At 33.6% G+C, this 24,415-nt stretch overlaps 2 protein-coding genes and 1 pseudogene across 2 annotated transcripts; all 3 read left to right on the top strand.

Annotated features, from left to right (window-relative positions):
• Nucleotides 1-783: 783 nt before the first annotated feature.
• LOC107424218 (cyclin-U2-1) lies at nt 784-2,018 on the top strand. Its single transcript, XM_016033956.4, has 2 exons — nt 784-1,423; nt 1,547-2,018. The coding sequence occupies exons 1-2, from the start codon at nt 1,002-1,004 to the stop codon at nt 1,812-1,814; spliced, it is 690 nt and encodes a 229-aa protein (XP_015889442.3). The 5' UTR covers nt 784-1,001; the 3' UTR covers nt 1,815-2,018.
• A 7,706-nt stretch (nt 2,019-9,724) lies between these two features.
• On the top strand, nt 9,725-11,380 carry LOC125423879 (putative expansin-B2). Its single transcript, XM_048479619.2, has 4 exons — nt 9,725-9,985; nt 10,133-10,245; nt 10,355-10,548; nt 10,915-11,380. The coding sequence occupies exons 1-4, from the start codon at nt 9,799-9,801 to the stop codon at nt 11,246-11,248; spliced, it is 828 nt and encodes a 275-aa protein (XP_048335576.2). The 5' UTR covers nt 9,725-9,798; the 3' UTR covers nt 11,249-11,380.
• Nucleotides 11,381-20,731: 9,351 nt separating this feature from the next.
• LOC125418246 (putative expansin-B2) lies at nt 20,732-22,420 on the top strand (annotated as a pseudogene).
• The last annotated feature ends 1,995 nt before the right edge of the window (nt 22,421-24,415 follow it).

Here is a 24,415-nt window from a genome sequence, read left to right as displayed (position 1 = left end):
TAAGAAATGATTAATTGTACATATTTCTTTTTATAGAATATCTTTTGTGTAGATGATATGCATGATTATGTTAGGGATCAAAATATCATCTCAATAAAGCAAGGGATTCAATCTTAGTAGATAAATATATACAGCTACAGATTATATATTGCCCCCCCCCCCCCCCCCCCCCCCCCAAAAAAAAAAAAAAAAAAAAAAACCCTCAGAATCTAGACTCATAATCTGGTTTTAAACGAAGATGTGTAAATATTAATTACCAAAGAAAGTAGGAATGATCGAAGGAGTTGAAACTTGAAGAGAAAGAGAATAATAGTAGGCAAGATGGAGAAGTAGCAGAGGCAGGTGGTACAACTGAATCTGAAGAAGAAAGACTGCACGTGGTTGAAAATAGCAAAACCAGGATATGATGATGGTGATAAGTCAAAATTAAGCCCCATTTGCACGTGAATAGACCTAGCTACTACTTCTACTGGTAGGAGTATATGAAGAAGAAGAAGCCAGTACTAGTACAAAGTGTCGCTTAGGAATTTGGATATTGTGTACATGTTTTACAAATCTCGAGGCCCAAAGGGTCAATCTTTAAATGCCGTCGTCTTGTTTCTTCAATCTATATGGGTCCAAGTTTAAACAACCACCATCTCCTTCCACACTATTCCCTTTATTGCCCTTCCTCTCCCCACTGTCGGCGAGAGAGAGAGAGAGAGCTAAATAAAGATTATTTTTATTTAATTTTATTATTATTCAATAAAAACGATGAGCTGTTTGTCTGTACTTGGTCTTTACAAGCAGGAGGCAAACATATCTCTACACTCTGATTTCTTTTACTTCCCACTTCCACGCTCCTTCCAAATGTCCCAAAACCAATGTCTTTCTCTCCCCACTATTTCTTTCCCTCCCTTATATAAACCTTTCCCTCATCTAACCTCTTTAATTACAGCCCTAACTTCCTTTCACTCCCCATTTTCCTTCTCACTCTCTTATCCTTTGCCAGTGCTGAAAACATGACAACTTCCACATCCACTTCCCTAGCGATCTCACCCAGAAAGCTTCGATCTGATTTGTACTCATATGCTTACGGTCAAGAAGATTCGAACACCCCATTAGTGGTTAATGTCCTTGCTTCTCTTATTGAGAGAAGCATGGCCAGAAACCAGAGGATCGCCAAGAATTGTAGCTCATTGTATTTGTCCAGAGACTTAAGGACTCGGATTTTCGATTGCCATGAAACCCCGGACATGACGATTCAGAGCTATTTGGAAAGAATTTTCAGATACACTAAAGCAGGGCCTTCGGTTTATGTGGTTGCTTATGTCTATATCGATCGGTTTTGCCAAACCAATCCTGCGTTTCGGATAAATATTCGAAATGTTCATAGGCTTCTCATTACTACTATCATGGTCGCTTCCAAGTATGTCGAGGACATGTAAGTTTCTTTATTTTTTTTATTTTTTATTTTTTTTAATTTTTTTTTTAACATTCTGTTCTTTTTAAAGACACATTTTGTCTGATTTTGCTTAATTAATTTGGATTTTTGTTGTTTATGCAGGAATTATCGAAATTCTTACTTTGCAAGAGTTGGGGGATTAACGACGGACGATTTGAACAATTTGGAGCTCGAGTTTTTGTTCTTGATGGGATTCAAATTGCACGTGAATGTAAGTGTGTTTGAGAGCTATTGCTGTCATTTAGAAAGAGAAGTTAGTATTGGAGGAGGTTACCATATAGAGAGGACATTAAGATGTGCAGAGGAAATCAAATCAAAGCGGAATGAAGAAAGAAGATATAATATGCAAATAGCTCGTGTTATGTTGTAGACTTTTTGAGTTTTTGTTTTTCTATTTTTTTTTTAATTTTTAATTTTTAGTATGATTGCTTGCCATGAAATGGGTGGTATGGCAATTCTTGTGTACAAATCAATGTATAGTATGCTTAAAAGGCAAAAACAGAGTGATGTGAAAATGTTGTGGCTTTTTTTTGTTTATGACATCAAATGGAATGCCATGACTTTTTGCTCGAAATTTCAAGATTTATGAAAAATACTACTGTCTCAGTCAAATTGAATTGCTTCATAAAATATTAGGATTACTTCTCTGGATTCAACTCCTTTAATATAATCTCATATATAAGGAATTTTCACATAGCACCACTTTGAGAAGGAAAACACGTTATGGTCTAGATTTATTTGCTATATAACCTTTATTATTTCTTTTTCCTTTTCTTTATTTTTGGCACTTTTGGCCACAAAGGTATGCTACAAAATCTCAATAATATACACTTGTGACTAATGTCAAAAGCAAATCAGTCCCGTGCAAGGGAATTAAGCCTAAGAGAATGTGACAGGCTAAAAACTTTTACATATTTGGTCAGAAATTACTGCTTATTATATCAAAGATTCATAACCTTTTACAAATCGGTTTGATGTCTCTTTCTTCTTTTTGCTTGAGATACATTTAAACTTAAAATGTATGCCATTTCTCCAGTCCAATCTTTTAAATAAAACTAAATAAGATGTTCTTCCTGCTGGATACGTGTTTCGTTTCAAGAAATTCAACTGTCGAAGGTCTGGTTTTTAGTCTCTATCTCAAAGATATAAAATCAGCTTAATATTTTGCCGGCTTAATGGAATAACCAGGTTGAAGATGACCGTTTTATTAGAAAATGACACATTTCTTTGCAATGGTGGGGATATTTCCGATACTCATTTTCTTTGTACTGAATGAATGTGAACTATAGTCCATAGCCTTTGATTTCATCGAATAACTTATTGGTTACCATAAAGCCAAAGTAAAAGCCTGCGTCAGAATTTTAATACGAATATTACATATATTAAATATTACATATATTACTAACAATAACAAGCATAATTTATGTTCAAAAGATTAAGAAGGACTAAGGAGAGCCACTTGCAAAGCATCTAATAATTAAAGCAAAAATTGACCTTCTCTTTTGATGATGATTCCTGTGGGGAACATTTTATGTCATTGATAGTCATAATTAACACATCTAAAGTTGGTTAGAATGTACATCATATATCCTGTATTATCACCAAACGACAAATTCACAAAAGGAGAAAAGAGAGAAAGGAGGTAGGAAACTACAGGGTATTTTCTAGTTAATTTTTGGGAAAAACAATTAAAGTGGTTGATTTTGATAATCAAAATTTAGAAGTGGAAGACCAACATGCTGTCCTTTTGGAGAGGTACCTAAAACTTAATTTAAGGGAAGTGATTGATGATATAATATGTGATGCATGACTTAATTGGACATTACTGTTAGGTAAAGGATGACTGACCAACATCATATACTTTGTTTATTCTTTTTCTTATATATATATATATATATATATCTTTGTTTATAAATTCTGGTAATAATTAGAGATTGAGCTGTGAGTTTGTTGGCATGGATGATCAAGTAGCTACTCATAACCACCACAAGGGTTTAATTTGACTCCAACCTCTTTTCCGCCACTCCTCTTATGCCACATTGGTAGCACCATTTGTACCTATTTATTTATTTCTTCTACAAAAGAAATGGATGTACTGTTTGCAAAACTCCTCCAACTTCCGTACGCATATCATGGAAGTCATATTTTAATGTGTGTGCATATATATAAATATATATTATTTAAAGATTTTTTTTTCTTTTTTTTTTTTTTTTGCTTTGAAAAATGAGAGGGCTTTGGGGTCCACTGGGGGCCCTTCTTGCAACACACCTAAACTGAAGTAGTAAAAGCAACTGATGATACCAAAACAATCCAAAAAATTAGCCCATGTTGCTAAAAAATTACATGGTCTAGGAAAGTAAGAAGAAGACTAACATTTAACATTTTTAAAAACTGACTGTAAAGAACTCACAAATAGTATATTAAATTTTGGCCAAAATATAAAGCCCACATTTTATGGTTATTAAAGATGCTGCAGAAGTAAAAAGGAATAATATTATTTAACATTTGTTGGTAAGGTTGATGTTTGTAGGGGTATGCCTGGATAAAAATTAAATAAAATGTCATGAAAATGGGCCCTATAATCCCAATGAATTATGAACCTTCTTTTTTTCTTTTTCTTTTTTCTTTATTATTATTATTATAATTATTTTTTTTCCCCGCCGCAATCGCTTATCTCTTGCTAGCTAGTGGAATAATATGACTTTTTTTTTGGTTGACCAGTGAAATGATATATGACTGCATATATATAGGAGTCCAAAAAATTCATCTTTTTACAATTTATTTATGGAATTTTATATGGTTCCCGTCCATACAAAGCCAAACCCATAATAATTTTATATTTCTGACTGAAAACTAACTAAAGCCAAAATGATAATCCCAGCAGAAGAAAAAGAATTAAAAGAAAAGAAAGAATTTTAGTAGCTAGGGATGGGAAAATGCGACATAAGAAAAAGAAAGGAGCATTTGCCTATAACATGATTATCTTTATAGTTGGGTATGACCACTTTCTGATCAATAAAGAAACCTAATTCCATTAAACAACTGTTATTATTCTCTTCCCAATCCAACAATTAATCTCATACTATATATGTACAATTGCTACCATGCAGATAATATTGGGACACATTATGCTTGGAATCTGAATTAAATGGTTTTATGCTAAGATTTAGGCTTCAATTGGTACGTTCTGAGAATCTGATCTGAAACATGCTTTGGAGGCTTTTGGTATATTTTTCTTGAAGAAGCAGGATTTACCTCGCTACCTCCTTGAATTGTACTTTTCCATTTCAGCAAACTTCTGTCGCATAATTAATAACACATTTTCCAGGAGGAATAAAATAAAGAATAATAATAACACAAACAAAAGGCAACAAACATCATATCTACCAAATAGCGCATTTCTGATTGTATGTTTTGAATGATAATTTGTGATTAATTCTTGATTGTAGAAATTTTTGATTTTGCCAGGAGAGAGTCATATTTGAGCTCAATTATTGGGATACAAACAATATCTAATTTGATAATGTGATAGTTTTGGTCTGAATTTCTTTGTTCTCGCGCGCTGAGTGAACATATTCTTTGTATTTCTCCATGCTATCGAAGAGCATGCGATATAATACAAAACGGTAGAGAAAATTTAATAATATAATTCTACAACAGGCTTTCAGCGCCTTCCTTTTAAAGTATAAAAAAATGTACAATATAGAGGCAATGATAGGGGTATCCCTTCTTTAATATTACGATTTAAAAAATAGAAAAAACGAAATTTCGTAATGATAGGGGGTTAGCAAGTTCATATTCTTCAAACTAAAGGAACAACATTTACGGACAAAATAAATAAGGTTATTATATGTTAACTGGACAAGTTGTATTTAGTTAAAGAGACATGTGATCATATGTGATCCAGTATATGCTTCCAGGTCCATGACCATTATACCTACCTTTTACCTTATATTAATTTAATTAGTCGGTCCACTTATTTTCTGAAACAAAGAAAATTGAGCTGATTTTTGTCTGGTTAAGATGTTAACAGCCTAGAGGTACTGGATAAATCATGGGCGACCAGAGTGCCAAAATGCTGTGGATGTTTCTTCGAAGAAGATAAATTCAAAATTATATTCAGCTATTACTTCAACTCAGTGTCATTGCTATTCTCTCTCAACATACATAAATACATTTATATATATATATATATATATATGGTAAAGGATTTATGACTGTCCAGTCTGTCCCTCTCATATTTATATATATATATATATATATTGAATTCCAACCAAAAATGAAAATAATAATGGCAATAATAACAATTTGTGGGGATGGATAATATTTTACCACTTGTTCTAAAATGGCTTCTTCACTACAGAACTAAATTATTTAATCCCTACATGAATTATGGAGTCTAATTTGTCAAAAAAAGAAAAAAATCTTTTTAACAAATCAATTAAATAAAAATGATCTATTTTGAGGTCATGTGAGCAGCTTGGAATTTAGATGCGTTTGTAATTTGGATTTCTGCAACAAATCCAAATAATAGATGATGAAAGGTCCAAAAGGGCCCAGTCTAAAATCTAACAACCCAATGACCATTAGGCTTTGGTAGAAGTTGTGAAGATATGAGATGGGCCACAAAGACTCTTTTTCTCCTTTGGACGGGCCGTATGGATGCCTTATCGCCTTTAAATCATGGCCTTCAATTTTTTTGACCCTCTCTTAAATTAAGAAATAATATGCTTTGCAAATTGACACCAACAAAAAATTACAGGCCAAAAATTGGATCCACTCCGTTTTCTTAATTTGTATGATTTCAATTAATAATTATTTTGTACAATTGGCATATATTTTTTGATATTTCTGTAAGATACTAATGTTAAAATAAAAGCAGTATATTTCTGGCTGACTTTTTATACAAATATGTTTTGGACTTAATGTATTTACATTTCTACTTGTCATATAATTATACAAAGTGTACAAATAACAGCAATAATGAAAAATACTAACAATAAGCTCTTTGATTATAGGTACAAATTAGGAGCTTCATTTACTCCGTTTCATTTCACCTACTAAATTTTGATCCAATTTGTCCAATTTGGGAGTTTTTATTTTCCTTCCACTGGACTCTGTAAAGTTATAGAAAACTTTCTATGTTATTATTATTATTATTATTTTTTATTAGCGTGATAGTGAAAACCACGTGAAGAGCCGACTGAGCCATAAGAGTCAGAGGATTAACCAATAAACCAATGTTTAAACTCTTTAATTTTCTCTAAGAAGACAAAATCCCATCAGATCAAAAAGTTTCACAATCACATAACATCATCACCGTGAAAAATGAGGTGTGGATCATCATAATTACTCAATTTTCGCCAAATATTACGTGCCGTTGTTCTTGAATGATGTGGACACTCACGTGGTCGTGGGTTTTCATTCCGACCGTTCGATCTACCTTAGGCTTATGGATCAGGTTTGATTCAAACTGTCAACAACCACCATTAACGGCAACATTGTCGATCGTATTTCGCTTTCGTTGATAAATGAAATAAAACAACTGAAAAAACTGCAAATCTTGTGTGGGAGCTCATTACGTATCTCCTGAAATGGGGGGTCTATAGCTCAATGACTACTTTACACGCCAAAATACTTAAATTCTCTTGTGGGACCAAAAATCTTCGTCTGACCCAGAGCCAAGAAATATTTTTTTTTAATATATATATATATATATATGTATAAAAAATAATATTGTTCCCTATGGTTTATTTAATACGTATAATATATATAGATATAATTGAATTTAAGAAAAAAGAGAAGTTTAGAAAGACTTGTGACCATTTCTTGGCTCAAAATTGTTATTAATTTTCTATAATTCAAAAGAAGCATATACCAAATGAAGCTTTACTTAATTGATTCAAAATGTAGAGCAGGAAAATAAGACCAATATCGATTTTATATTTGAATCTTTCTTAATTACCCAAAAAGTTTATGATAATAATATATAAAGGCGCGGCAAAATAATTGCTTTCATATTAAGGGGTCAAGTGGTAGCATGTTAAGGATGGAACAAGAATCTATGCCGCCAAGCCTTTCTGATCCTTTCAAATTAATAATTCAAACAAATGAAGATCAGGCCAATACTAAAATAAAAAAAAAAAAAAATGGCGAATTTAGCAACTGATAAGGTCAGGTTACGTATATCAAAGAACATTATAAAAATGTTATATAGATATCCGTCTTCCTTCATTTTAACATATTATTAAGTTAGCGATTTTTCTCTTTCTGTTCAGGGACCAACCCAAATAGAGTAAATATTTTTATATGGTTTTTTAACAAATTTTTTGAAGCTTAACAAAAATATAATAAAAAACATCAAAATTTTAAGTCATATCAACCATGTGTCAACAATTTGTTGAAAGATTATGTAAAATTAGATGGTTCAAGAACCAATTGAATTTTTTCCCACATAGGGTACCCCCTTCAATTTTTCTTTATTTTTATTTTTTTTTATTTTTTTTATTTTATATTTTTAAATTTTTAAATTTTTAAATTTTTAAATTTTTAAATTTTAAATTTTTATGTTTTTTAGTTTTCTTTGTCATTTTTCAATTTTCTCTAAAATCCCCCCATCATTTTATTTCCTAGCTAGTTTATATATATATATATATATATATTTTAAAAATATTTTGTTTCAATTATCTACTTTTTATCTCTTACTTTTCTTCAATATTAACTGCTTAATATAATTAAAATATTTATCTATTAGTGTTTTTTAATATAATACTTTTTTAGCTTAAATTATTTGTAACTGAAAAAAAAAGCTGATTATTATATATATTTATGTTTTTGTTCTTTTTTCTAAGTTTCAAATTACTTTGGTTAATTAATTTTTAATAATTTTTTTCCTCCTTCTTTTGCTTCGAGGAGAATGTTTAATTTTTTTTATTAAAATTTAATCAATTTATGATTGCCAAAGCATTTGAATTATATATATATATATTTTTTTATTTTTGACATAAAAAGAAAAAAAGTACTTTTTAGCCTACTTCTTTAGTCAAAATTCTAATTAGTTTGATTACGATATAATAAACAATGTTTCGTTTTATTATATATTTGTATTGCTCAAAACAAAAATTGAAAACAATTTACATTATTTTATAATTAGTTTAATTGTGATATAACAAACAATATCTCGTTTCACTATATATTTATATTGCTCGAAAACAAAAATTAAAAACATAATTTATGCTATTTCATAGTGGTGCCCCTGAAATTTTTTTCTACGTCGGTCACGGTCTCCATCTCTAAGTTCCATCGCCACATATGGCAAAGAATTTGCACAACATTTTAGTCTTCACGAGACAATTGCATCAGCAGCAAATTGTCTGCTTTTCCAGTAAAAGCATAATTATCACGTCTCTGTGATCCGAGACTCTTCTTTTTTTTTTTTTTTTTTTTTTTTTTTCCTTCTCTTTTGAAAAAAAATATAATATTAATTATTAAGAAAAGGGAAAATGAGATGACCTTGGAGGCCTAGACTACGGCTAATCTTCAAACCTATAAACATATATTGAATGATCCCCAAATCTATTTTTCTGTACATGCACTGATGGTGGGGGGAACTTCTAAAAGATTTCCACATTCCGCCAATTCCTCGCTACAACAAATTTTATATGAAAAGTAGAATTTTCTAATTTGAGCTCCTTAATTTGGTCATACACATTAACAAATTCTTTTACGAATTTAAAAACCGGAAAATTGTTTAAGGATTGGATTAATTTTTTTCTCAATTAGTATTATTTTTTTATATAAAAAAAATCTTGTAATACAAGAGGAATCAAACTATAATTCGTTTTCATTTCCGGACAATATATAATACAGAGTAAACTTCAAGTAATCAAACTAGAATTAGATCTAACATGACATTAACAATATGTTGGGCCTACTACCATTTTCTATTATATGTGTTGATGACGTCATGGAGATCAATAATTACAAGAAATAGCCCATTTCTTCTTAACTCGTAAGTTTGAAAACCAAATTATAAAATTGTACCCGTCCATCGCACCTTGCTGAAGACTACGTCAAGGAAAGTACTTATAATTGGAAACCCAAACTAAAATTCTCATATTTCTATATTATAATAATGCAAAAAGACCTAAATAAATATCGATTGGCAAGGGATAGGGAAAATGGCACGTGGCTTTAAACAATTGGACGCATTAGAATGCAAGCCCTCTCGTTCTCCCTCTATAAATAACGACTGCTTTATCGACAAATTCATCAACAACACAAAATAGCCCTCCAGCAAAGGCAACTGCCACAGATTCCAGTTGCGGTTGTCTTCTAAGCATTAGTGACTAGTTATGGCTTTTGTTCGTCCACATTCGTGGTCTACCTTTACTCTACTAGTTTTGTCTTGTCTTCTTATAAACCCAGGTTCTTGTTTCAAACCCAAGCTCTTTTACAATGTCTCAAAATATGAATCCGATTCTAATTGGTCCCCAGCCGGTGCAACCTGGTATGGAAGCCCCAGCGGCGCCGGAAGCGACGGTAATGCCATAATGGACACTGAAAATATATCTATCAATATTGTTCAAATGTCACACTAACATATATATATATATATATATATGTATACACTATTGTTATATTAAGATTTTTAATTAATTAAATTGTTGTTTGTGTATATATATATAGGGGGTGCTTGTGGATATGGAAATGCTGTAGAGCAAGCACCATTCTCTTCAATGATCACGGCTGGGGGTCCGTCGTTGTACAAATCTGGCAAAGAATGTGGAGCTTGTTATCAGGTGCAGTTCATTATGTAGCATAAATTAAACTTTGTTAGTTTCAGAAGAGTAAATCGCACAAACAATTAACTTGGTGGGTGTTATTTGTAAATGTGGGCCTGAATTTTAGGTAAAATGCACAGCGAGTGCTAACGCAGCGTGCTCGGGGAACCCGGTGACTGTGATTTTAACCGATGAGTGCCCTGGTTGTGTTTCGGAGTCTGTTCATTTTGATTTAAGCGGCACCGCTTTCGGATCCATGGCGCTTCCTGGCCAAGCTGATAAACTACGCAATGCTGGAGTCCTGCAGGTTCAATATCAAAGGTACTTAATCTTCACTATCCGGAAAGTGAAAAAAAAAAAGGAGCACAGAAAAGTCAAGCTTTTTTTTTTTTTTCTTTTTTTTCCCCCTCAAATTTCAATAAGCATGATTAATACCCATTAACTAGAGAGTCATGAGATTTTTTCATAATTTATGTTCCCATGCCTGTGGTTTTATCAGAAGGAGTACATGTAATTATTACTCTATTTTCAGATATTTTGACACATGGTAAAATTAATAATAATTAATTATTATTAACCATGCTATAATTAATAATAATTTTATTATTAATTAGCATATATTAATTACCATCAGACTAAAAATAGTTTTTGTTTAATATTGATTTTGTCTTGTATAAACATATGCAGAGCAAAATGCAACTACCCTGGTAAGACGATAACCTTCAAGGTGGACGCAGGGTCTAATCCGAACTACTTTGCAACTCTAATCGAATACGAAGACGGAGATGGTGACCTTGCTTCAGTGGACCTGAAACAAGCAGTTGACTCGGACTCATGGCTTCCCATGCAGCAGTCATGGGGTGCGGTCTGGAAACTTGACGCTGGTTCTACCTTACATGCCCCCTTCTCGATTCGCCTGACGGCGTTAGAGTCCAGCAACACCATCGTAGCAAACAATGTGATCCCGGCTGGTTGGACGCCTGGTCAAACTTATAGATCTGTTGTCAATTTTGCTACCTAAACTCTATATGGAATTATGCTCTTGAAGGCTATTCTTAATTACAAAAGTCAACTTATTAGCATGACTTGCGGTTTGTCTTCATGCAATATAAAATTACATATAAATAAAAAGTAGGGCTCTCCTTTGTGGAAAGATATGTGTGCATTGCCTCTTTTATTCTTCCTTTTTTTTTTTTTCTACCGTTCGTACATTATATAATCATAATATATATATATACATATATAAATATATATATATATATATATATATATATATATTTATTTATTTTGGCAACATTAGTAACGTGTAACATGGACCAAATGAGATATTGTATGACCAATTGAAATTAACACGAAATATTAAATGAGGTAATATCATAATAATGAAAACTTTAAATAATTTTAGCAAAAAAAGATAAAAAAGAAACCTTTAAATAAATAAATTCTTCACTTCACGTAATAAAGTATTACAATCAAATAATTTTTAATTTGAATCTCTCACTATTATCTTTGCAGGATCAATTTAATGACAATGTCCATTTTATTATTATTTTTCTATAATTTAAAGTTTACGTTTTGGATTTGAAAATGTATTATTAATGATTTTTACTATTAGATTAAGCTAAAGAATGACAAATCAGTCATTATTTAAATTAAAATTCTTGTTCATGAATTAAGTATGTAAGGAAAAAAGAAAAAGAAAAAAGAAAAATAAAGAATACAAATATATTACCAATAAGAGTGTAAGCTTATTTCAACAAAAAAAGAAATTGTAAGTTTGCTTATTAATTTTTACTTTTTTTTAATTTTTTTTATCATTTATTGATTTTTACTTTGCCAATGAAACATTCTAAAACCTTATTTTTAATTTCTAGAATATGATAACTAAATAAAAGGGTATTAACACATATGGCCTACGATTGGACCCAATGTTAACTATCTGCCCTAAATGTAACCTAACACACTAACACAGCATATAGTTTGTGGAAGCGACCAAATAATATATATATATATATATATATGTATGTATGCATCTATTGTACATTTTTAATATAATAACAATTTATAAAGAGGAACTATCAAAGAGAATATTAATAATCATTCACAGTTTATTTTTATAAAATTTCATTCGCAGTTTATCTCTATAAAATTTTCACAATATCTGTGAAGTCCCACATCGGTTAGAAAAGAGAACGAAGCATGACTTATAAGCGTGTGGATACTTTTGCTTTGCAGATGCGTTTTGACAAAACCTTGAGGGCTGGATTGTAAGAGAATTTTTCAGGCCCAAAGAGGACAATATCTACATGCGAGTGGTCTGGGTTGGGCTGTTGCAGATGGTATCAGAGCTGGATCCGGATCGTTGTGCCAGCGAGGACTTTGGATCCCAAGGGGGGAGGATTGTGAAGTCCCACATCGGTTGGAAAGGGGAATGAAGCATGGCTTATAAGAGTGTGGATACCTTTCCTTTGCAGATGCGTTTTGACAAAATCTTAAGGGCTGAGTTGTAAGAGGATTTTCCAGGCTCAAAGAGGACAATATCTGCATGCGAATGGTCTGGGCTAGGCTGTTACAATATCTAACCTGATATATACATAGCATGCCACGCTACCATCGAGTATTTTGTGCAATTTCAGTTTATATGAAAAATAACCTTTGTAATTTGAGCTCTTTAAATTTCGCCGTATATATTAAAAAGCTGTTTTATTTTATTTAAAACATTCCAGAAATTTGGTTAAGTATTGAACTAATTTTTTCTTTCTTTAGCTGTTTTATGAATTTAAAACATTTCAGAAATTTGGTTAAGTATTGAACTAATTTTTTCTTTCTTTAGCTGTTTTATGAATTTAAAACATTTCAGAAATTTGGTTAAGTATTGAACTAATTTTTTCTTTCTTTTTCTTTTTGAAAAAAAAAATGTTATTGTACCACACATAATTATACTCGTCTGTTACACCTTGGTGAAGAATACGTCAACGGTGTTAAGAGTAGAGATCTTCTAAAAAACAAGCATATTTCCATTGATAGGCTGTGCATAATATAACTTAACTAAAGAGTTATCACAGCTTTTGAATTTATTAGACAGTTTATTCTATTGTCATATGTACTGATTTAAATATAACAAATCAGTACATATTCTTTTCTCATGTCTGTATTCTTAAATCTATAATAGATTTGTTAGTATATTCTTTTCTCGTGTCCATGTTCTTAAATCTATAATAGATCATGTTATAGATCATGTTAGATTTAGATTAGTTCATATACAACAAACCACATTTGACTTAAATGAACATGTCCATGTGAGTGTCCTTATGTACTAATTCATTTGCATAAATCAGTATATATTCTTTCCTTATGTCCATATTCTTTCCTTATGTTGTGGACACTCACATGGTCTGTTGTAAATTATTTAAATCTAACCTAATTTACATTCCTAAAATATTTTCCTAAACATAAGGAAATAATATGTACTAATTAATTATAGATCTAGAAAATATATCAAGAGGGGAACCATTACATACAAATGATAGACACAAATTCTAACTACTTACATGACATGTAATGTAACACCCCGTCCCGAACCATGTCGGAATGTCAGGACCCGTCCAAAGTTCCCCACCGGAACCCTAGACAAGCCTTGATCCCAGGGAAACCCTACCGGACCCTTCTGTGGAAGATCCGGCAGAACCTCCCCTAAGGGATGGACTTACCACAAAATTTCCTGCACTGAAAACACACTTCTATAATTGTTCCCTTATTCCTCCCACAGTACGACGAACTGGTTCCACAAATTTCAGCACTCCAAAATAAAAATACAGTAATCCAGTGCAATACAAATACATAAGTGTCCCATACAGTATACAGAGCTTTATGAAGTACTACAAAATATAGAATACAGCAAAAGTGAAAGAAATATTACAACTGCAGTAAAAGAAGAACAAGGTACTGCGCGAACAAATACAGCGAGGAAGATCAAGTCCGCTCCGAGTGAACACCGACAACCTGGTACCTAGAGGAACGGAATTTAAGAGTGTGAGATGCTAATCATCTCAGTGAGCGACCCTACTACTCTACACTATCATACCACGGTAATAGGTATATAAATAATAATTATTTGGAAATAATAATTTCTCTCAAAACCCTTACAATTCTCTCAGTTGGAAAGGTTCCCCTTTTAAAACATTTTCACAAAACCCTTTATTCATATTTCCCGAAAACCAAGACATCAATTAAATACCAGAAGCGGTAACAATTATATTTTTAATTCTAATTCAGTTTCCAAACATTTTATTTTTAAAACACAGTTCTGAAAATCATTTGATGCACCCACTATATACCAGTGGCGCCAACAGTACCCAGCGTCCCAAGGTACCGCCAGACATGAGGTTATAGAAAGAAACCGGCATACGGTCGCGTGGCGTCCCACAGCGCCGCTGCTAACCTGGTGTCCCGGCCAAAGGGGGGTGGCCGCCCTCTCCGATGGCATCCACAGGACACCCTCATAATATCAACCGCGCGCTACTCACACCCACCTGCGCGCTAATCACAACCGTGTGCACACTAACCATATCACATATACCATATCACATAATCAGAACACCAGTACATGCACGGTGCATCTAAAAATTATAAAATCCATAAATTTAAATCATAAAACAAATTTCACATTTTTCATAAGCATAGCGGGCATAATCCATCCGCTTGAACCGGGAAATTCTCCATAATTTCCTTATAATCCATACCGTAAATTCCATGATTTTCAAATCCACCAACTCCCAAATCCATCAATTCAAATATCCACATTTTTTCCAAGCATAAATAATTTCTCGAAATATCATAATCAAATCCCATAATATTTTATGGGCATATTTCATAAAAATTGAAATCACCAACATAACCAAATATTTTCCTTGAAATATTTGAAATTCAAATCGTGCCCAATTTAACATTAAAACCACACCAATTTCAAAATCCTCAAAACCATAAATTAATTTCACATGGCATAAATTGGTGAAATACACATTTTTTTTTTTAAATCCGATAAATTCACAAATAATTCCACCATAAATCAAATAAATATTTGGCACATAAAAATTAAATTCCAAATATTTAAATCACACATAATATATTCACCAATTAAATTTCCCAAAATTAAATTGAAGGTGGGTCACTCACCTTGTGCACGTATCTCAATCAAGATCCTCCGCAGGATCGACTTCGCTACTTGCACGTGCACCTAAAACATCCACAGTACCAAAACCACAAATATTAATATTTTATTCGGGTAATCCCCAAATGGGTACCCGAGGAGCGAACACCAAACGATAACTAAAATTTACGAATTATATACCGAATCGAAGCTCGAGTGATGCTAATCACAGATCCGGTCTTAATTTCCGATGATCGTACCCGACGGGGTCGGAATTTTATCGGGAAGCTTTTCGGGTTTCGGCTCCGCAATTCTCCCAAACCGTCGCGAATTGGTGGAAACGGAAGTCGGATTTGGGTTCAGGAGGTCGAACACTGCGGACTGGAGCTGGCCGAAATTTTCGGGGTACTCACCGGAACAGTAATTTCCGGCGGTGGCCGTTTGCTGTGAAATTTTGCAGATTTGTAGATCGTGAGGAGAGCAATCCAACGGGACCGACGGTGAGCAAAACGGAGGTCGGACGGCGGAGAAATCACCGTTTGAAGATTTTCGACCCCTCGCCGGAAAACGCTCCGATCCCGGCGCGTCGGTGGTCCGATGGCCGTGATTTTTGGTGGGTAGGCCGGACTTGAGGAGAGGATCAAGGCTGTCAGGCGCGTGTGGCCGGAAAATGGCCGGAACAGTGCCGATTCGCGGTGGCCGGCGGTGGAGGGGAAAAATCGCCGCCAAACTTCGGACGTCCGATCCGGGCGCGTCCGGCGGCCGTTCGCCGTGAAATTTGGAGGTTTTGCCGGAAATGAGGTGGGCAATCTGGCTGGCCGGCGCGTGTACAGTAACTAGGCCGGAAAAACGTGAAAATGACCGGCGGCCGGCGGGTCCTCTTTCTCTCTCCTCTCTCTCTTTCTCTCTCTTCTCTCTCTTTCTCTCTCTTCCCCGAGAGTTTTTCAAAATTAAAACCCTGCGTGACACTGTTCATGCCACGTGGACCACTCAGAAGCTGACACGTGGCATTTCACTGTTCACGACCCAAAAACATTAAAATAATACGGTATCCGGTAAACTTCAAACGTCCATAACTTTTTAACCGGATGTCCGATTTAAGCGTGCCGCTAGTCTATGAACTCGTATCGACGAGTACTTTACAACCATACAAGAGTCAACTCACAATTACATCACAAGAAAAAGTCAACTCCCGGCACCTTTTAGACAGTTTACACTTCAACTTGTTTTGCCCATAACTTTCAAACCGTAGCTCCGTTTTCGACGTGCTACTAGTCTACGAACTCAGGGCGTCATGCACTTCGCCACGGTATCCTGGTCAACTCGAAATTCCCACCGAGTCAAAAAGTCAACTTTGACCCCTTCGGTCAACGGTCAACCTCGGTCAACGTGCACGGATTCCGGTGCGATTCGGGACGGGGTGTTACAGCCTTCCCCCCTTACAAAAATTTCGTAGACTAGTAGCACGATGAAAACGGAACTACGGTTTGAAAGTTATGAGTAAAACAAGTTGAGGTCCAAACTGTCCAAAGGGTGCCGGAGTTGACTTTTTATTCATGCAAAGTTGAGCTTTGACTCATGCATGGTTGTAAAGTGTTCATCGATACGAGTCCGTAGACTAGCGGCACGTCCGATTTAGACATGTGGTTTGAAAGTTATGGACCTGTAGAGTTTTTTTTAAATACTGTATTATTTTAATATTATTTTTTTAACGTGTAACGATGTGGCATGTGTGACTTAATGAAGGTGACCATGTGTCACCATGTTGAGAAGCCATATGTCAACCATGTGTAATATCATATTATTTTATTATTATTTTAAATAATAATATTATTGTTTAATTATTTAATTATTTTTATTATTTTATTTTATTTTATTTTTTTCTTTTTCTTTTCTTTTCCCCCACGTGGGAAAAAAGGGGACCCAGCCCGTTCTTTTTCTTTTCTTCTTCCTTTCCTTTCCTTTCTCCCTCTCGGCCTCACCGTATTTTTCAAATTCCGGCCACCCATAAGCTACACGCGCCGGCCAGTGATGAGCGGAGGGAGGAGGCGAGCTCGGCCGCCAATTTTCACGGTCACCGGCTGCCCGACAAGCCCCGATCGGGCCGGAGAAGCCGCCGATCGAAAAAATTTCTCTCTCCTCTTTTCTTGTGTTTTCCGGCCAGCTCAGTCCAAATTAAACCTCTTCTCCCCCTATTTTGAATCCTCTGAGTTCAAAAATGGCCTCCAATCTCAAAAATTCAAAGCGGTTTGCGAGATACGAGGAATTGAAAACTGGCCGAAGCTTTCCGGCCAAATTCCGGCCACCTCCGGCGGAATTGGGGTCGATGGAGACCGGGTTTGTAATCCTCATCGCTCAAGCTTCAATTCGGTATATTATTCGACTATTTTGGATAATGTTTGTGTTTGACCCCCTGGGTACGGGGTATTATTTACCCGATTAAAATATTAATTTATTTGACTGTGTGTAAATTTTGTTCTAGGAGCACGGGTGAGTCATGGAATTGATCCCATGGTGGATCATGGTTTAATTGCGTGCTCCAGGTGAGTGACCCACCTTGAAAACTATTTTTGGGCAATTAATTATATTTATATGGTGTTGAATCGATATCTGTAATTTGTGCTCATGTGACGTATTTTAAATATAATTTGGAAAAATATTATTTTATATATATTTACCCATTGGTGCTAAACGGAAATTTGGGGGTTATTAAGAAATTCCCGATTATTATTTTATTGTGATTAAATGGTATTTGTTACACATGAGCAAGTATTTTCAGTAATTAATTGTGTCTGGATTTTATATCATTTTTGGGCAATTAATTATGTTTAATTGGTATTTAAATTATGCTCATGTGGTACAATTTAGTTATGGTTTTATTGTGATTTAATTTATTTATTATGCATGAGCAAAGTATATTTCGGTAATAGTCGTGCGTGGTTTTAAGTATTATTTTGGGCATGATTGGTTTAAATATTTTATGAAAATATTTGTTAAATTGGTGGTTTAATTTTATAATTATGCCCACGGTATTTTATCTGTTGAACCTCGTATTACGAGAAAATTATGGTTTATTTGTTATCGATGTTTTCGTACCGGTTTGTTAAATAAAAATATGTGGGATGGTAAGTGTGAAATTTTGATATATTTCCCATGGTAATTTTGGAAAACGGTACGGTTGGTTAATAATAATTGTTTTAGACGCACTCATACAGTATTGGTGTTCTGGTGTATGGACACGTGGTAGCGCGCAAGTATTATGTCTCCCGTGGTTGCCATTGGACCGTGGGTAGGCAAGTTTGTTATTGGCCACAGCCGCCCCTCCCTTGGCGGGGATGATGGTTTCAGCAGCGGTACTGTCGGGACGCCGAAGTGCCGTTTGCAAGTTTCTCTCTTTAATCTCCCCGCCAGTCGGTGCTCGGGACGCTGGGTATCAGAGGGCATCACTGGTATATGGTGTGATGCGTCAAGTGTAATTTTCAGATAAAGTTTCAAACCCCAAAGGTGTTCAAAAATTATTTATTATAATTTATTACATTTTAATTACATATTGGGGTATTTATTTATTTGTTGTTTATTAAATTATTTGGTCCCTTGGTTTTCGGGAAGTACGAATATCGGGTTTTGTGAAAATGTTTTAAAAATGGGAACATTTCCAACGGAGTGAATAGTGAGGGTTTTGAGAGAAATTGTTACCTCAATTGTTTATTATTTATTTATTTAATTGTTGGTATTAATTAAAGTCCTTTCTTTGTTATATTATAAATATTAAAGGTGTTCAGTAGATAGGGTCACTCACTGAGATGATTAGCATCTCACGCTCTTAAATTTCGTTCCCTTAGGTCTAGGTTGGAGACGTTGATTGTCCGGGGCGAGCCCAACGTCTCAGTTCGTTGCCGAAAGTTCAAGAAGTATTTCTTCCCTTTTTCCTCTCTATCTTGTATTGCTTTTTATCTGTCATGGTATTAATTCCACATTTATTGTATAATGCTCTGTATACTGTATTGGACGTGTAGTTGTTATTATTGCACTGAGTTGCTGTTATCTTTTGAAGTGCTGAAATTTGTGGAATCAATTTGTAGTATTGTGGGAGGAATAAGGGGATGATTATAGAAGTGTGTTTTCAGTGCAGGTAATTTTTGGTTAGTCCTACCCTTAGGGGAGGTCCTGCCGGATTTTTCGTTGGAAGGTTCGGAGGTATTTCCCTGGGATTAGGGCTTGTTTAGGGTTCGGGGAGGAATCTTGGACGGGTCCTGACATGTAAAAGCTATTAATAATTCTTTTCTTATTCAACTAAAACATTTTAAAATTTAAGATTTTAGTTAACTGTTATTTATTAACGACAATTTTAATTCAAAATACAAATATAGAAGTGAAAATTTAAACAAAAAATAAAGTTCTATTAAAGTAGGAAAGTTTACCAATCAATGATAAAAATAATTATGCCATTTTTAGTAGAGATTATTTGGGCTATTGGATTGGATAAGAATCACTTAAGTTTTTTTTTTTTTTTAATTACAACAATTTTTAATCTAAAAGGAAACCACAACCTATATAAATGATAAAATAAAGTCAAAAATGGAGAAAACTGTATAAGGAATTTACAACCTAAAAGGGGTCACAAATTTATTTTAAAAGATAAAAAAGTAATATGCATGATATTATACATATGATTTTTCCTTAAAAATAAAAAAGAGATCTAGGACTGCCTATCTAATGTCAATGAATGTATTTTACTATAGGTCCACATATTTAACCCTCGGCCTTAGCTAATGTTGAGATAGTAATGCTCCTAATATCATAATATTTAACAAAAATATTTATTAAATGACACGTTTTAATATAATTTAAGCATTAATAAATAAACTTTTAAATAGATAAATTAATTAAAACATATAAAAAATTAAATATTACTATATTATTTGTTTAAATAAATTTGGTTCACAGTTTAATCAATCTAGCCTTATTGATTTTAAAAATGTGAATCTATAAGGCACGATTAGTGAGGGAATTTAATGAACATAAGGAAAGAATATCTGCAGATTTACCATAGATTCAGCTAAGATATTAAAATCCTTTAAAGGGAATGCTTATAATTGGAAATTGAAACTAAAATTCTCTTTTCAATATTATAATAATACAAAAAAAGACCTAAATATCGATTGGCTTGAGATGTGGAAAAGGGCACGTGGCTTTAAATGATTGGAGGCATTGTAATGAAGTCTCACGTTCTCCCTTCTATAAATACCGACCTGTTTATCCACAAGTTCATCAACAAAAATAGCCTGCAGCAAGACAATTGCCACAGGCTCCAGTTACAGTTGTCTCCGAATTAGCACTAGTGATTGACTTGTTATGGCTCTTGCGCGTTCACATTCGTGGTCTATCCTTACGCTACTAGCTTTGTCTTTTCTTCTTATAAACCCTGGTTCTTGCTTCAAACGCAAGCTCTTTTATAATGTCTTAAATGAGTGTCAATCCACTTGGTCCCCAGCCGGGGCAACCTGGTATGAAAGCGCCAACGGTGCTGGAAGTAACGGTAATTCCATAATGGACACAAAATATACTTATCCATATTCTTCAACTGTTAACCAGGCTCATATAAATATATATACATGCCTATATATACTTGTTCTACTATACTTTTTAATTAATTAAATTATTAATTATTTGTATATATTATTAATTATTTGTAAATAGAGGGTGCTTGTGGATATGGAGATGCTGTAGAGCAAGCACCATTCTCTTCATTCACAACGGCTGGAGGTCCATCGTTGTTCAAATCTGGCAAAGAATGTGGAGCTTGTTATCAGGTGCCATACTTCATTAATTTGTAACATAAACTCTGTTAGTTTCAAATGAGAAAAGGCAAGAGTAATTAACTTGGTGTTATATATATATATATATATATGGGTGTGGGGCCCGAATTTCAGGTGAAATGTACAGAAAGTGTTAACGCAGCATGCTCGGAGCAACCGGTGACAGTGGTTATAACAGACGAGTCCTGGTTGCGTTTCGGAGTCTGTTCATTTTGATTTAAGCGGTACTGCCTTTGGAGCCATGGCGCTTCCTGGCCAGGCTGATCAACTACGCAATGCTGGAGTCCTGGAGATTCAGTACCAAAGGTAATTTATACATTGGGCAAAAATTTATATATAATTATCATATTATGTAAATGATGTGGTATAACACACTATTTATAAATGGATATTTAATAAATATATTATATAGTTTATTTGTTTCATTTTATTATTATATTTTACTTATGATTATAGATAATTAAGTTAATTTGGTATGCACGTGATTAATACAAATGGTAAGGGATAACATAACGCCACCATTATATGCAAGTATTTTTTTGTTTGTAGATAGGGAGATGAAAAAATGACTTTTTTTTAATGATTAATTAACACTTATTAACAAGAAGATGTTTCACATACACGGGGCGTTTATCAGAGCGAGCCCATGTAATTACTGTACCCTATTATCAAATATTTCAACCTTAATATGCCAATTGTCATTTTTTTTATTGGAATGCATGCATATTATTATTATTATTATTATGCTTAATTTTGATTTTTTCACTGTTTCATTCTCCAACAAAGAGTTATTCATTTGATTTTTACATCTTCAGAATTTTCTATCTCATTTTGCCCAATTAAAAATTAAAATTTATGGTGTGTCTAACAATACACGTATATATATAAATATGTCCAGTGCAAAATGCAGCGATCCCGATAAGAAGATAACCTTTCAAGCGGACGCAGGGTCTAACCCATACTACTTTGCTGCTTTAATAAAATATGTAGACGGAGATGGTGTTCAGTGGAGCTGAAACAAGCCGGTGACTCAGACTCATGGCTTCCCTTGCAACAGTCATGGGGTGCAGTTTGGAAACTTGACGCTGGTGTCGCTTTACAGGCCCCCTTCTCGATTCGCCTTACGGGGTTAGACTCCGGCAACACCATTGTGGCCAACAACGTGATTCCCGATGGTTGGAAGCCTGGTGAAACTAATACATTTGATGTCACCTTTGCTACCTAAATTATGTCTCTCTATTTTACATATATATATATATATATACACACACACACACACACACACACACACATATTTGTAGGTAATTACAGTATGCTCTTAAGGGTTATGTTGGAAAAATTTACTTCAAAGAGAGCATAAATATTTGTTAAAGCACACACACATATATATATATATATATATATATAAATCATCAAATGTAAATAACAACAAATAAATAAATTAAAAAATTAAATAAAATGTAGCCTGTTCTAATTGCAGCGGATCACGCATTAGCGTTGCTTAGATATTCCCCCACTGGATTATGTAATACATTTATCAACTTTGCTACATAAATTACGTCGTTCTGCTATATATATTTGTAGGTAATTACAGTATGCTCTTCATGGTTAACTTTAAAAAAGTCAAATTGTTAGCATGACTTGGATTTGTCTTCACGCAATATGATATTAAACATAAATAAAAAGTAGGGCTTTTTCCTTTGTGGAGTTTTTGGTGAGCTGCCTCTTTTTTTCTTCCCTTCGTACATCATCTAATCATTATTTATTAATTTGGGAAAATTGTTAAAACACGTAACATGGACTAAATGAGATATTAGAAGACAAATTCAAATTAACTACAATTATTAAATGACATAATATCATAATAATGAAATTGAGAAATAAATAAATTATTCTTTATCTAATAAAGTTTTAATACTTATTTTAAAATCTCTCTCACTACTCCTAAATTCCTAATTAGATTAAAAAGAATAAAATTCTAGACAATTTTGCTCATTAATTTTTTTATTTTTTATTTTACCTCGCCAATTAAACATTCCAAAACCTTATTTTAATTTCGAGAATATGATGTCCACGCAAATGGATATAGTCATATAACACACATGCGGCTATGCAAATGGACCCAATGGAACTGAGCATGTAGGCCCCGATCGAATATGAAAATATACCGTAAATAGCGTTGTTGCCACGCAGAGTTTCAATTTTGCCACGGCTATTAAGCATTGCAATTTCAATTTTGCCCTTAGCCCTCACTTTCTTCTCTATCCATTTCTTATTCATCGATGCATTTATCCTGAAATGTCAAAACCCAAAACCAGCTTAAAGCATTAGCTTCATGAAATGAAAAGCTGATATATTGGCGTTCATAGAAACTCACGTCTCTGCCAAAAGTAGAAGCCCTTTTCACAGCAAAAAGCTTTGAGTTACATGGATCCGAGTTTGAGGAAGGACTGTGATGTGGTTGTCCATTAAAAAAAATACTTAAAATGGCAAAAATTACTAGTGTGGCCAAAGTTAAACTCTGCGTGGCACTATCAACTTACTATTGTACGTTTGCCGTGAATGAGCAAAGTATTTACCAAGGTCTAATTGTATGCAATTATATACAATGTTCCTCAGCCAAAAAAGTAGAAAAAAAGGAGCATGTATTATGACTATGAATATGGCTATGGGATTATAAGTATGCTGTTGTGCTTACATTAATTAATTAATACAAAGCAATATTCCAGTTGAATTTATTACTAATATTAACTAAAAATGGACGATGATAATAAATATATATGGGACATACGTGAAGTGGAAGTCTAGTTGTATACTCCAGCTGGAGAAAAGCACATATGCATAATTTTTCTATTGCAGGTGAGAATTGGACATATAAAGAGTTCTGTTCAGTACTTGAGAGTTGAGACTTTTACTTTTCTCTAATAGAAGCTGTCTATTAATTAATTTTACATGCTCCTTTTTTAACTGAATAAATTTGTGCATTGTTTTTAAACATGTCTATAAGCTTATCCATTGCTACCTATGTTTTTACTATATATATAGGAATTGTGAATTTCCTGCTAACTGCTAACTCTAGCTAGGATGAAATTGTGGTTCACATATTGATATAAACTGAAAGTTTCGTACTACAGTTGATATCAGCATTTATAGTTCAAATATAGCATTTCCAAATAAAATCGGTTGGAATATTGCGTGGAATCACTTTTACAAATCAATA

This window comes from Ziziphus jujuba, chromosome 7 (assembly GCF_031755915.1).
Source record: "Ziziphus jujuba cultivar Dongzao chromosome 7, ASM3175591v1".
Classification (NCBI taxonomy): domain Eukaryota; kingdom Viridiplantae; phylum Streptophyta; class Magnoliopsida; order Rosales; family Rhamnaceae; genus Ziziphus; species Ziziphus jujuba.
This window is presented reverse-complemented; position numbering and strand designations above follow the sequence as displayed.

Bases quoted from the DNA above. Each gene is read 5' to 3' on its own strand.
- LOC107424218 (XM_016033956.4), top strand. From the start codon at position 1,002: ATGACAACTTCCACATCCACTTCCCTAGCGATCTCACCCAGAAAGCTT. The intron at 1,424-1,546 runs GTAAGTTTCTTT...TTGTTTATGCAG, and splicing joins TCCAAGTATGTCGAGGACAT to GAATTATCGAAATTCTTACT.
- LOC125423879 (XM_048479619.2), top strand. From the start codon at position 9,799: ATGGCTTTTGTTCGTCCACATTCGTGGTCTACCTTTACTCTACTAGTT. The intron at 10,246-10,354 runs GTGCAGTTCATT...CCTGAATTTTAG, and splicing joins AATGTGGAGCTTGTTATCAG to GTAAAATGCACAGCGAGTGC. The intron at 10,549-10,914 runs GTACTTAATCTT...AAACATATGCAG, and splicing joins CTGCAGGTTCAATATCAAAG to AGCAAAATGCAACTACCCTG.